At 42.6% G+C, this 15,098-nt stretch overlaps 2 protein-coding genes across 2 annotated transcripts; both read left to right on the forward strand.

Moving 5' to 3' along the window:
* Window positions 1-276: 276 nt before the first annotated feature.
* LOC121998296 lies at window positions 277-12,743 on the forward strand. The gene is made up of 2 exons (XM_042553151.1): window positions 277-669; window positions 12,421-12,743. Exons 1-2 carry the CDS (start codon window positions 495-497, stop codon window positions 12,423-12,425), a joined length of 180 nt encoding a protein of 59 aa, XP_042409085.1. The 5' UTR covers window positions 277-494; the 3' UTR covers window positions 12,426-12,743.
* Window positions 12,744-13,363: 620 nt separating this feature from the next.
* LOC121995387 (homeobox protein ESX1-like) lies at window positions 13,364-13,846 on the forward strand. Its single transcript, XM_042549138.1, has one exon. It carries the CDS (start codon window positions 13,364-13,366, stop codon window positions 13,844-13,846), a length of 483 nt encoding a protein of 160 aa, XP_042405072.1.
* The last annotated feature ends 1,252 nt before the right edge of the window (window positions 13,847-15,098 follow it).

Below are 15,098 nucleotides of genomic sequence, written 5' to 3' on the forward strand. Positions count from 1 at the left end.
TTTATTTTCCTCTACTTTAATTTCTTTCGTCGCTGAATCCGCATCTAGAGTTCACAGACACTTAAACAAGATCAAATCGAGATCGAAAAACCAGTGGCAAAACCGCAGCGCTACCGACAGCGATCATGAATAAGCTAGACTCCTCTTCGTGCGCACCTACGTCTACATCCTCCTGATTCCATCCTAATTGGAGAGCAGCTGGGACCCTGGATCTGAGTTCACCCGAACGGAGCCACTTATTTTGGTCCGATTTCGGAATCGGATAAGATCAAAGTAGATGGGATAGGGAAAGCCGCGATTCGAACCGTCCCACTGGTTTTCTCCTATCCGTTAATTTGATTCTCGTCTCATCCTGCGGAATCCGATGCCATATAAAATCGGGGCGGTCTTCTCGATTTCGGCATCAAAACTTCCAGGTTAGCAACGGATTAGGGATCTGTTTGGAGGATCGACTCCTTCTAAGGTGAAGGTGAAGAAGAAGAAGAGGAGGGATCATGATACTGGTGGCGGTCGTAGCGGAGCTGCTCGAGGAGTACACGGCGCTGGTGGCGCGGGTGCTGGAGCAGTTGGTTCAAGGAGCCCCCTTTCCCCGTCGTGTCCGCTTCCACATCCTCCGAAGCCTCCCATTCGCCTCGCCCCCGCCGCCGCCCCCGCCGCCTGTGGCAACAGGTTGATCTCAACATCTAATTAATTTTTTAAGATATTTAAGATATTTATTTTTTTATTATTTTATATTTAATAAAATTTATTTTATATATATAGAGATATTTAATTATGTAATTTAAAATATTTAGAAAATAATAATTTAATAGATGAGATTCATAAATATTTAATTGATAAAATATTTTATTATAAAATTTAAAGAGTAAAATATTTGAATGATGAGGTTCACGTGAGGATTTCACAAAATCATCTATGCTCTTACCTGTCTCTAAATATATAGAAACAACGATGAAGTCGAGAACACGAACATAATAAGTTGGTACAAATCTCAACATCTAATTAAATCCCTCAAAAAGAAAAAGAAAAAGAAAAAAAAAATGAACGAACATGAGAAGAAACCCATGCCCTATCGTCACAAGCAAGCAGACCTATTTCTATTTACAACATCAAGACCACGACCGACCCAAAGCAGAGCGGGGTTGGCGAGATCAACCTGTTGCTACTAGAAAGTATTGATTTCTAGTAAAATTGATATAGCGAGACTACAAATCGATATGCCAAATTGAATTTTAGTCGTTTCTTGTAGAGATATGAATTTTTAAATTCTTTACCATGTTACCATAATTTAAGACAAGTTAATTAAAGAGTTTAATATCTCCACTTTGAACCTAAACCCTTTTGAATTTATTTTTGAGCTTTACCAAAAATATCTCTAACCAATGGAAATATCTTCATCTTATAAATCTATAATCTTTTCCATGTGTTTCCAATGTGAGACTTTAATTATATTCCAAACAATCCTCCTCTCAAATAAAGGACCACTATTATTCTCATGGTTGAGCCTCCCTTCAAGTATCGGGTCACTCTTGACCTACTCAGGGCCTCCCCTTGAGTATTAGGTTATTTATGATCAGCTCAGGACTTCCTCTCAAGTATCATGCCACTCTTGATCTGCGCAGAGCCCCCCCTCAAGTATTAGGTCACTGACCTACTCAGGCTTCCTCTACATCATTCAAGGTTCCACCCACATGGTTCGATCTGGATCATGACTCTGACTCATGCTTCTTTCGACAGTTAGTCTGGTAAAGAGTGACCTCACTCTGATACTAATTGTTAGTACTAAAAGATTTCAGATATCTCCACAATAATATGATATTGTCCACTTTGGGGCTAAATTCTCATGAATTTATTTTTGGGCTCTATCCAAAAGTACTCATACCAATGGAGATATCTTCATCTTATAAATCCATAATCTTTTCTATTTATTTCTAATGTAGGGCTTTGATTGTATTCCTAATCATATTAACTATAAATCAAAATTAGATTGATGTATAAATTTTAAAATTTTATTTATTCTAACGTCAGTGATATATAATTTTTTAAAATTATGATAAATTTAGTAGCATTTATAATATAATTTAACTAGCATATATATATCACATAGAAATATAATCCACTAGCATCTATATATCATACAATTTAGTAAGTGTTGTGCAATCATATTTAAGTCAAGGTCGATCAATTTGATTAAGCTTAAGTTGGTTCAAATTTGAATTTCAATGTTTGATAATATATAAGATAAAAGTTAAGTAGATCAAGGGAGAACCAGATACTTATCTGGAAAAGTCTTAACTGGAGGTTAGGTGATAAAAAATTCTAACTGAAAGTTAGGAAATGGAAAGTCCTAACTGGAGATTAAATAATGAAAAAATCCTAATGAGTGAATGTTAGGCAGTGGCAGTCCTAGTGAGGCTAAGTAATGAAGATCTAGTTGGGAACTAGGCACTGAAAAAATCTTAGTTAGTGAAGCTAGGCAATAAAAGTCCTTGTGAAGTTAAGCAGTAAAGACCTAGTTGGGAATTAGGCAATAGAAAAATCCTAATGAGTGAATATAGACAGTGGAAGTCCTAGCGAAGCTAGACAATGAAGACCTAATTAGGAACTAGGTAATTGAAGTCCTAGTGGGGTTAGGAAGTGAACCTAATTGGGAACTAAGCAATGGAAGTCCTAACGGAGCTAGGCAAGGAAAAATTCAAGTGGGTCAAAGGTTGACCGGACACTTGGTGATTGAAAGTCCAATGAGAAGTTGGCAGGAGATGAAAAGTCTAAGTGAGTCAAAAGTTAAGTAGACATTTGGTGAAGAAGTCCTAGCAGGTCAAGGTTGACCAGAGGTTGGACAAAGAAACCCTAAACTCAGGTTATTGGAGTTAGGGTTGGATAATCGATTAGAGTAATCAATTGACCTAAGCAATCGATTAGGATAATCAATTGAGAGATATTTTTGTGAGACCAGAAGGGCTTGGAATTGATTAGAGAATCAATTTAAGCTTTCACCAATCGATTATGATAATCAATTAGCCATGTTTTCGTGACAACATAGAAAGCTTCCTGATAAATTAGCTCAATCGATTAAGGCAGTGTCAATCAATTAGACTAATTGATTGAGGCGTGCTCTAATTGATAAGATTGATTGCCTAATCTATTAGGAGCTATTTTTCACAAAGAACAGTAGAGTTTGGAATCGATTGGTAAATCAATTACTCTAAGGCCAATTGATTAAGGCAATCGATTGGAGCTTTTTCATCAAAGTACAATAGGTGTTGGAATCTATTGGGAAGCCAATTAAGAGTTTCTTGTGAAAATAGAAAACTTCTGAATCGATTGGGGCAATCAATTAGAAGCTGCCGAATCAGTTGGTATGGTTCACCAATCGATTAGATGACCAAAAAAGAATTGTTCTACAAATTTTGAATGGTCAAGATTGTTGGATTGAGACGCACGTGAAAAGGAGGGGGGATAAATCACGTGGTTTTCAAAAATCCTATCTTTTTAGTTTTGAAATCAAAGTATGTGCAGCAGAAATACAAATAAAAATAGAAAAGCAAAAGATGCGATTTGACTTTACTTGGTTCGGAGCCTTCGGTGACTCCTACTCCAAGACTCGGGTCCCATTGACCTATCGATTGGTAATCCACTAAAATACCTCTTCCAAAACCGCCGGAAGAGGGGATCAAGTATAAAAAGTATCGAAAAGTGTAACAAGCTACACTTTCCGTCTGTAGTAATTAAGTATAGGAATTAATACTTTGTTACCAAACATGTTTCATAGGCAATTGGCTCGAGTTCAATGTTTGATCAGCTTCTCGACGGCAGTCAGGCATAATAGAGTTTTAGTAGGGCAGTAACAGGAAGCCAGAGCAGTCGAAAAACTAATCGGACGCGTAGAAGCTTGTGTAGTAGTTGCGTAGAAACTAATTGGATTAGTATTGAATTTAATCCATTGCTTTGTTTTGTTTCATGGGATCAATTCCATTTTAAGGAAGGATAAGATTATTAAATAGGTTTGGAGATTTTGATATCACAGGATTTTGACGTGAGACGAGTATCTCGATTACCGGTTCAGACTTTTCTATTGGAGGCGGGTACTTTGACTTTATATCATTTGACATGCATAGTAATATGTTTAATAAATAGCAACGATTGTATTTTCTTATCTGCTTCGGTTGATCACTACCCGATCTGTTACATGCTTGTTTGTTTATTTGTTATGCACATCATGTTAGTACTTATCTGATTATATATGCTTATAGGGGTAGTGACACATTCATGTTATAAATTATGTTCAGGACCTAGGGGTTTTGGTACCTTATCTGATCTGTGTACCTTTGATTTGATTCATTGTCCTATGGTACACATTTTATATTTATATATGGATATTGCTATGTTGTTCAGGATATTGCCATGTTTAGTGTCATGCATCATCTCGCATGATTGCATACTGTGCGATAGTCTGCTCCATTATTGTCGAGCACAGCGCCAGTTACATGTATCTGTACACACCACCACTCATGGGTTAGTGGTATATCAGATAAGTGTGTGGCAGTTCTGCTGTTTGGCTCCGTTGTGCAGTGACTCGTAGTAGCCGATGGTTCTCTGTTTGGCTTATTTGGTTTAGTGTAGCAGTGGTGGCCGTGCGGTTGGACTCTGTTGGCCGTTGGTCCACTCATGGGTAGTGTGTGTGACGCAACGTGGTAGGCCGAAATTCCTCCCCGCCATCGATAACGGAGATAAGAGCATTGAGCTCCCCGTTTATGATTTGGGGTAGGAGGATAGGTGTACTCCGGCTTTGTTGGTGCAACATCCCTCGGGTCAAGGTTGACTGGTTGACCAAGCTTGAGTCTTGGTTTGGGTTTCGATGTTTGACAATGCAAGGTTGATTGAAGAAGAGTCTAGGTCAAGGATGACCGGATACTTGGGGAAGTCCTAGTGAGTGAAGCTAGGCGGGAGGAAAATCCTGGTGAGTGAAGCGGTGAAAGACCTAGTGAGTGAAGCTAGGCAATTGGGAAGTCCTAGTGAGTGAAGCTAGGCGGGAGGAAAATCCGGTGAGTGAAGCCGGTGAAAGACCTAGTGAGTGAAGCTAGGCAATTGGAAAAGTCCCGGTGAGTGAAGCCGGGCAAGAGAAATCCGGATGGGTCGAGGTTGATCGGACATCGGTGAGAGTCCGCAGGTCAAAGGGATTGGGATACTTGCAAGAGAAAGAAAAGTCCAAGTAGGTCGAGGACCGGGATACTTAGCAAGAAGAGAAAAGTCCAAGTGGGTCAAAGGATTGACCGGACACTTGGTGAGAGAGTCCTAGTTGGTCGGGTGACCGGATGCTAGGTCTTATGTACCAACAAGTCATGATTGACTAGATGTTGGTTTAGGGGGCTTTGGACTTGGTTTTGGGCAAAAACCAAGGTTTGAATCGATCCGTGGATTGATCCAGAGGTTTGGATTGATCCGTGGATCGATTTGGATCGATCCGTGGATCGATCCAGCAGATCTGGATCGATCAGTGGATCGATCCAGAAGATTTGGATCGATCCGCCGATCGATCCGGTGAGTCCCCGCGAACAGAACCCCTCTGGATCGATCCGTGGATCGATCCAGAGGTCCCAATCGATCAGTGGATCGATTGGGACGCTGCTGCTTCGCGCGATAAGCGCTGGATCGATCCGTGGATCGATCCAGGCATGTTTCCAGAGCACAGAGGCGCTCTGGATCGATCCGTGGATCGATCCAAAGCCTCCCCGATCGATTGGGAGCAATCCAATCGATTGGGATTCGACCGTTGGCGTCGTTTATAGCTGTTGGCGTGCGATTCCTTCGGCAGAACTTCACCAATTCATTCCAGATTCAACACAGCTCCTCCCCAGCACTCTCTAAGCTCCTCACCGCCAGTTCTTGAAGGTTCTTGGAGGCTCATCCAAGTCAAGAGGCGAGTTGCAACGAGAAGAAGAAGAAGCTAGGGTTTTTATTGCATTTCTTGTAAGCTTTTGCTTATTCTTTACTACCCTTACTTCTTCTTGTACTGAGAGTCTTGTAGGGCTTCTCCGCCCTCGGTAGTTACCGAAAAGGAGTGTTTTCATAGTGGAGGGTGCGTGCGTGGTGTGGATCCTTGGATTAGTCATCTCCGTTGGAGATGGATACCAAGTAAACTCCTAGTGTTAGCGTGTTTGTGTGTGTTTATGTATTTTCCGCTGCGCATTCTTGAAGAAATAAGCAACACCGAGCAACGAGCACGCGACGAGCTATTCACCCCCCCCCAGCTACTTTTGGTCCTAACAAGTGGTATCAGAGCGAGGTTGCTCTTCACCGGAATCATCGCCGGAAGTGTCAAGCATAACAACAAAAGCTAGAGGGTGAAGAAGTTGGAGCAAATTCATCAAAGTCAAAGAATTCAAGAAGCTCAACTTCAAGATGCAATTCCAAGATGGACTTGGATTTGATACAAGGGTGGCTCCACCATACACTTCTACGAGTTTTGATTCTTGGAAATCAAGAATCGAAAATTTTCTTATGATGGAGATAGAGCAATGGTTTGCTCTAATGGAAGGCTTCAAAGCTCCAACAAACTCCAAGGGCAAGCTTATAAAGAAAAGCAGATGGAGCTCAGAGCAAATTCAAAGGGGCGAGGCAAATGACAAAGTGACCAAGCTTCTGGTCAACTTATTGCCTAGCCACATCTTGGCTCGAGTTGGAGAATTCGAAGATGCCAAGGAGCTTTGGAGCAAATTGGCCAAGCTTCATGAAGAGATCCCCTCCACTGTACAAGATCATGAAGAATCCAAAGAGGGTGACTCTTTGGAGCAAGACCAAGAGGAGGACCCCGAGGTTGAGAGATACTCAATCTCCGAAGAAGAGGAAATCCAAGAAGCTTCATCCTCAAGGGAATGCACCGAAGGGAACAAGGAGGGAGCATACTCCTTGTTTCACATTCAAGATGATGAAGCCTCCACCTCTAGGATTGAGGGGGAGCAATCCTTGGTGACGCCGGATCAAGAAGAAGGAGAAGCTTCTACATCCGGGTCAAGTGAAGAAGAAGAAGATGGTGCCACCTCCGAAATTCAAGAAATAGCAAATGGAGGAGCAAGTGCCATCCCTACACAAGAAGGTATAAATGTTTCAATTAAAAATAAAAATCATATAATATGTTTTGAGTGTAGGGAAAGTGGGCACTACAAGAGCAAGTGTCCCAACTTGGCCAAGAAGAAGGGTCAAGTGACGAAAAAGGGCAAGGAGAAGCCCAAGGAGACCACCCCCGGGACAAAGAAGAGCAAGGAGCATATCATATGCTTCTCTTGCAATCAAAAGGGGCATTACCGGAGTCAATGCCTCAAGGGGAAGAAGATGGTCAAGGCTCAAGGAGGCATTAGTCAAGGGGGAGCCTCTAAGGTAAAGAAGAAGGTAACATTTATTGAGCCTACTCCTCTACATTATGGTAAAAAGCATGATAGTTCAAATTTATATCATTTTAATGCTATTTACCATGAAAATAGAAAGCATGATAGTGTTAAAGAAAAACATATAGCTTTTCATGCTAAAACTACTACACCTAAGGCTAGGATTGTAGGTAAAAATCTAGGCGTAAACTCTAAGGATTTTAGATACAAGCCTAGAAACAAAAATGCTCATGGGTCAAATACTAAGGACTTAGTGAGAGAAAATCAAGTCTTGAGGTCAAGACTTGATAAAATGGAAAAGACCCTAAAAAGGATGGAAAATATCCTATTAGGGCAAAATGAGCATAACCTAGGTCTAGGAGCACAAAGGTCATCTAATGGCCATAGAGGTTTGGGATACAAACCAAAGGCTAAGAAGGATGTGCCTACTTACCATAGAGTTCCATATAGCTATGGAACAAACCCTAGGTCTAGTGGTCAAGCCAAAATACTAGGGAAGTCATCCCTAAGAGTATTTTTGCAATAAATGTGACTAAGACTTCTAAGAAGTCTAAGAAAGTCACAAACAAGGTCACAAGGGAGGTTATCCCTAGAGTTGACCTAGAAAATGTGACCAAGGCTTCTAAGAAGCCCAACAAGGTCACTAGGAAGGTATCTAGGGAAGTTATCCCTAGTGAGTACCTAGAGCATCCAAGGAGCACCAATAGGTGTTGGGTTCCTAGGAGCATCTTCTCTACCCCATAGATGGGTTAGAGAGTGTCAACTCCGATTAGAAGGGTAGTTAACCCAACTTTGAGGAAATTGACACTCAAGGAGCATTTTCAAGGTTTAGTTAACATTTGAAAATGAAATGGACCTATTATTTACTCCGTGAAAGAGTAAAATGTGCCTAATGGTGGAAGATTTGATTTTAATCTTAAATGGCACATATTGGAAAATTAATAAGAACTATCAAGTTGGGTTTTTGGTATACTCTTAGGCAATTTAAGGCAATCCGGGCCTTAAATTTAAAAGTGCTGCTCTTGAGGAAAAATGGAATATGCCAACATTTGAGGACATGTTCATTTTAATTGGCATAAATTAATCAAGGGAATAAGAAATGCAAACTTAGGCTTTGGCATTTTCTTGAAGCACTTTGGGCAAGCTAGGGTTTAAGTCTTAGGATTAGCTAAGATTAACGATACTTAGATAGGTAATCTAGGTATATTTTATTTATGCTAAACTTTGCCATGATTGTTTGCTCATAATATGCCATGACATCATATTTAATCTTATTTGTATTTTGCATTCATGACTTATCATGAAAAATACAAAAATACCATGTCATGTCATACATACATCATGTAGTTATAGGAATCTTTCTTTTGAAAGCTATTTTATTTTGATGTATGACATAACATTATCATGCATTATGTTTATTTCTTTAAAAAAAAAAAAAAAAATTAAGGACATATGGCATTAGTTAAACAAGTGCCATTTGTTTAAAACAGGTGGAATAAACAAGTGACATTTGTTTAACAAGTAAATCAACAAGTAACATCCTTTGTGGATGTCTACCTCTTAAAATGCCTAGATAGATATGCATGATCCCTAGAATAGGGCAAAACCAAAATCTTACATCTCACAAAGACCTATAAGGTGACTTATATGTGTTTTAGTGCATATTATATACAAGTGAGATGTTAGGATGATGAACAAAACTCAAGATGTTGATTTAGTGCATTCTTTTGAGTTTTAAGTTCATCAAAACACATAGTTATGTGTTTTCCCATCATTGGGAAAGCTAATGTACAAGCCATGTGCATTATGCCCAAGGAACATGATGGGATATTGGTTTTGAAAATATTTTTAAAATGTTTTTGGAAAACCTTGGTGAAGGCTATCTTTTGATAGTAATCACCATTGAATAGTTAGACACAAACTTGAAGAAAAACACTAAAGTTTTTGCAAGCTTTCAAGTTTGTGTCAATCTTTGAAAATATGATGTATTTTCATAGAAAGCTATTTTTCCATGATTAAGTATGCCCTAAATAATGTCTACACGAAATTTCATAATTTTTAAATTTTTGTAGAATTTTCTAGGGGTTTCTGAAGTTGACTGAAATGGAATTTCAGCAACTATCAGAGCTCCGATCGATCCATGGATCGATTGGAGTTCCATGAATCGATCCATGGATCGATTCAAACGGCAATTCCCGCGAGCAGAAGCTCGCTGGATCGATCAGCCGATCGATCAGGGACCGAATCGATCCGGTGGATCGATTCAGAAAGGTTCAATCGATTGGAACCCAACTCCAATCGATCCAAGTTGCTGATTTTGGCTGGGAAGGCCTGATTTCAGCATCTTTGAACCTCTTTGAGTCTAGGTAACCATTCCAAACCCCTTAAATACATTTGTATACATACAAAGGGTATTTTCATGTTGAAAACAAGGATGGATTGGTTAACGAAGACTAAGTAGAAGTTTCGGTTGAGGTTGTTTCAAATTTTGAATATTTGAACCTCAAAACTTCTAAATTTGGGTTTCCTAAAGGTTTAGGGATTCCAAGTCATTGTTGGTGCAATGACAGAAGTTACCACCATGTCTTTAGGGGGAGGGACTCTTTAAAGACATGAAAATTATTTTTCATGAACCTTGGAAGGTGGTTAACCTTCTGTTGTGAACTTGCTCAATGTTGAGCATTTAAACTTGAAATGGGAAAAATGGGGAGTGGATATCCTCATTATTTCAAGTGGACACTCAAGTGGTTGAAAATGCTCAAGGTTGGGTATTTGTCAACATTGAGGGAGAAGTTAAGGATAAATGAAGGGTATGGGACCTTCATTATCGTGTTGATCACAACGAGTGATGTTGTGAACAACGATGAGCAACTCTTCGGGGAGAGTCTTCAACAAATGGAGTGGCACTTCAGGGGGGAGTTACGATGGGTTGATGTGTGCCCAAAATGGGGCATGGGTTGATGTGTGCCCAAAATGGGGCATGGTTTGATGTGTGCCAATAGGGGGAGAATGAAAGGGAGTAAGTTAGGCTTTCATTACCTAGAGGGAGTTTGCCCTCTTAGGGGGAGAATGAAGGGCTTAACTTATGTATTCATTACCTAGTGGCATGAAGAAGGTTTAGGCTATGGGATTAGCCTAACTTACATGTGGTATTGTAAGTGATAGTGTTGGTATTGTCAAACATCAAAAAGGGGGAGATTGTTGGTGCAACATCCCTCAGGTCAAGGTTGACCTGGTTGACCAAGCTTGAGTCTTGGTTTGGGTTTCGATGTTTGACAATGCAAGGTTGATTGAAGAAGAGTCAAGTAGGTCAAGGATGACCGGATACTTGACTGGGAAGTCCTAGTGAGTGAAGCTAGGCAGGAGGAAAATCCTGGTGAGTGAAGCCAGGTGAAAGACCTAGTGAGTGAAGCTAGGCAATTGGGAAGTCCTAGTGAGTGAAGCCAGGTGAAAGACCTAGTGAGTGAAGCTAGGCAATTGGAAAAGTCCTGGTGAGTGAAGCCAGGCAAGAGAAATCCAGATGGGTCAAGGTTGATCAGACATCTGGTGAGAGTCCAAGTAGGTCAAAGGGATTGACCGGATACTTGGCACGAGAAAGAAAAGTCCAAGTAGGTCAGAGGGACTGACCGGATACTTGGCAAGAAGAGAAAAGTCCAAGTGGGTCAAAGGGATTGACCAGACACTTGGTGAGAGAGTCCTAGTTGGTCAAGGGTGACCGGATGCTAGGTCTTATGTACCAACAAGTCATGGTTGACTAGATGTTGGTTTAGGGGGCTTTGGACTTGGTTTTGGGCAAAAACCAAGGTTTGAATTGATCCGTGGATTGATCCAGCAGTTTGGATTGATCCGTGATTGATCCAAAGTTTCGATCGATCCGGATCGATCAGCAGATCTGGATCGATCGGTGGATCGATCGAAAGTTTGGATCGATCCGCCGATCGATCCGGTGAGTCCTCGCAACCCCTCCGGATCGATCCGTGGATCGATCGAGGTCCCAATCGATCGCGATCGATTGGGACGCCGCGCGATAAGCGCCGGATCGATCCGTGGATCGATCCGCATGTTGCAGAACCAGGCGCCGGATCGATCCGTGGATCGATCCAAAGCCTCCCCGATCGATCGGGAGCAATCCAATCGATTGGGATTCGACCGTTGGCGTCGTTTATAGCTGTTGGCGTGCGATTAGAACTTCACCGATTCATCACAGCTCCTCCCCAGACTCTCTAAGCTCCTCACCGCCAGTTCTTGAAGGTTCTTGGAGGCTCATCCAAGTCAAGAGGCGAGTTGCGAAGAAGAAGAAGCTAGGGTTTTCTTGTTTCTTGTAAGCTTTGCTTATTCTTTACTACCCTTACTTCTTCTTGTACTGAGAGTCTTGTAGGGCTTCTCCGCCCTCGGTAGTTACCGAAAAGGAGTGTTTTCATAGTGGAGGGTGCGTGCGTGGTGTGGATCCTTGGATTAGTCATCTCCGTTGGAGATGGATACCAAGTAAACTCCTAGTGTTAGCGTGTTTGTGTGTGTTTATGTATTTTCCGCTGCGCATTCTTGAAGAAATAAGCAACACCGAGCAACGAGCACGCGACGAGCTATTCACCCCCCCTCTAGCTACTTTTGGTCCTAACAACAGCATCCCGTCCACTCGGTCACTCATCAGGAGTAGTGATGGCAGAGTGCACGGTTGTCACAACCCTACCCACTCGGTCTCACCATTGTGTGTGAGATGGCTTACTGGCGTTAGGGGTGACCATGACATTGACATCATATGCATGATACATTTATTGCTTGTGTTTGCTGCATTTACTTTATAGATATGCATATGATTGACATGCATACGGATTTATGACACTCTCGGTTTGGCGACCCTGTTGTTTATAGGTCTGGTTAGTACAGTTTTCTCCTGCTTTATTCAGTTGCATTTATCCTTCTTGTATCAGGAGACTGTACGCATAATTAGTGCTGGTTGTTATTTTCTTTATTATGCATATCAGTTGTACCCGCTGAGTGTTGGACTCACACCCTCTTCCGTTGCTATTTTCAGGTTGATGCTGTCCGGAGAGTTTCAGTCGCTAGTCCCCTCAAGATCCAGAGTTATTTAGTCTTTTGTTATGTTTCTTATTGCACTATCTGGACTTGTATTAATTTACCTTATGGATATTGTCGATGAGTTTTATTTGGATTTGTTTTGCTATATGCCTGCTTAGATGGCAGAAGAGGTAAGTTCTTTGTGATTTGTGTTTTATGAGTGTAGTTGAATAGGATATCGGTTTTGTGCTTTATGAGTGTAGTTGAGTATGGTTGTTTTTGAGTCTTCTTATCACTGTTCTACTTTGTTAATTATTAACTACGTGGGTGATTGCATTATATTATTGTTATTGTTCCGGCCGTATTGGCCTATGTATATGTGGCCCTGAGGGCATTGTAGAAAAGTTTCAAATTGTCACCCGTACAAGGGAGGTGCTGCTGAAATTTCTTCGGACAGGGACTCCCCCGGGGCGTGACAATTTATTTGGTATCAGAGCCAGGTTGGCGATACTTGTTGTTTATCATGTTACGAATTTTGAGATTTATCTGATAGCAATTTATTGGTATCAGAGTGGGTTATGATACCTGCTTTTGGTGTTCTGGATATTTGGGTTAGCCCAAGTTTGCGAGTCAGACTTCCGTTTCAGATTTATATGAATTTCCGGTGGTTTTCTTGTACGGAATTCCGAGGTAATATGGGGACTGGACAACGACGGAACATCTCCAGACGGCAAATAGGTTTGATGTTTATTTTATGATTGTTATACTTATAGTAATACCTGTTATATAACTTAACAGATATGAGGAGATCTACACGTATTGCTGCGAGACGCGGTGCTGGACGACCATGTACGAGGACCTTGGGATCTTTGGACTTGCCAGAGATGCCTACTAGGGTTAAGCCTGTCAGTCAGGGACATACTCAGGATACTGCGGGTGCGTCGGACTGTCAGATCCCGATGGCTCCTTTAGACGTACCTACCTCGGCTGTACGGACTGTATCCACGCCTACTGTATTTACGGTACAACTAGGGGTACTACCGGCATACCCCACACTTGCTCCGGCCCAGCCTACGGCGTACCCGGCACCACAGCCACCTGGACCTACTGTGTACCCGACACCAGTGGCACCTGTGCCCCCATTACCTACTTTATACCCCGCAGTACCTGCACCAGCGATACCGGTTGCTCCACATCCGGTACCACTACCTACCGTACATCCAGCTGCGACCACCTATGTTGACCCTACAGTGCCACCGATGGCATATGCCCCAGTTTATGCAGCAGCACTGGGAGTACCTCTCCTGGTCTATCCAGCGGTACCACCTATAGCATCAGTTCCAGTGTTTCCGCCAGTTCAGGCAACCGTTCTGACACATCTCATTGGCATTATCGCGGCACGAGCTCGAATCCCAGCATTAGCAGAGTCGATGAAGAGTTGATTTACACTCTTCCGAGGAGACCTTGATCCGAGTGTGGCCCTGTCATGGATTGAGACGATGAAGCGGACCTTCTTCTACATGGCTTGCTCCGAGTGGGAGAAAGCAGAGCTGGCTGCTTTTCACTTACGGGACGAGGCCGACACTTGGTGGGTTAATCAGCGTTCCATCATTGACGAGCAGAACATTACTTGGGTCAAGTTCAGAGAGGCTTTTGAAAGCCGCTTCTTCCCAAGAGCTTATCAGATGGCTTGCCGACAGGATTTCTTGAGTCTGTGACAGAACAACCGGTCGGTGACAGAGTATAATGCAGAGTTTGACAGATTGGCCAGATTTTGTCCAGAGCTAGTTGCTGAGGACAGTTCACGTATGCAGCAGTTCATTCAGGGGCTGGATGGACATTTGCAAGTAAGGCTTGACGGTCTTGGTTGCACATCTTATTTGGAGACGTTGGACAGAGCCCTCATGATTGAGTCAACTCAGCAGAGAGCGTTTCTGGACAGAAAAAGGAAGCAGCCTGGTTAGACGTCTGGACAGATCCAGCAGCCACAGGCTATACAGAAGCAGAGCGGTCGCAGTCAGCCAGGTCATGGTACTTCTGGGGTATTTCGTAGGCCTCAAAAGTTAGGGCAGTCTTCCTCAGAACGTTTCCGGTCTCCACAGCAGAACCGGAAGCAACCCGCCAGCGACATTTGCTGTTTCAGATGTGGGTCCAGAGATCACATCACCCCAGCCTGCTCTCTGGGACAGTCAGTTTGTTTTCATTGCAAACTGCCTGGGCACCAGAGCCGAGATTGTCCGCAGAAGACTCAGCATATGACTTCAGGAGGGTCTGGTCATGGAGGACAGTTCAGTCAGTCCGGAACTTATCGAGGAGGGCGAAGAGCCCAACCTTCACATGGCCAGCAGCGGATTGCTCCCCCTGCAGCAGCTGCATTTGGCATGCTCGGACAGGAGTACCCCAGTACTCCCATAGTACCCCAGAGCTCCGTTCCGAGACCTCATTATCTGACTTAGAGGCAGTATCAGCTGTAGCCCCAGTCACAGGCTCAGTATCAGACGCAGTCCCAGCCATCGGTACAGTATCAGTTGCCGCCCTCTCAGACTTCTCTAGTACAATATCCATCACCGCCTTAGTGGCAGGCTCCTACCCAGACGCAGCAGTCGCAAGCAGCGTTACCACCTCTTCTTCCGCCAGAGACTGGGCGTATTTATGCGATCACCAGAGAGGATGCGCAGCGAGCCGATGGATCCG

This window comes from Zingiber officinale, chromosome 6A (assembly GCF_018446385.1).
Source record: "Zingiber officinale cultivar Zhangliang chromosome 6A, Zo_v1.1, whole genome shotgun sequence".
Lineage (NCBI taxonomy): Eukaryota > Viridiplantae > Streptophyta > Magnoliopsida > Zingiberales > Zingiberaceae > Zingiber > Zingiber officinale.

Excerpts from the sequence above, each read along its gene's own strand:
- LOC121998296 (XM_042553151.1), top strand. The coding sequence starts at position 495 with ATGATACTGGTGGCGGTCGTAGCGGAGCTGCTCGAGGAGTACACGGCG.
- LOC121995387 (XM_042549138.1), top strand. The coding sequence starts at position 13,364 with ATGGCTCCTTTAGACGTACCTACCTCGGCTGTACGGACTGTATCCACG.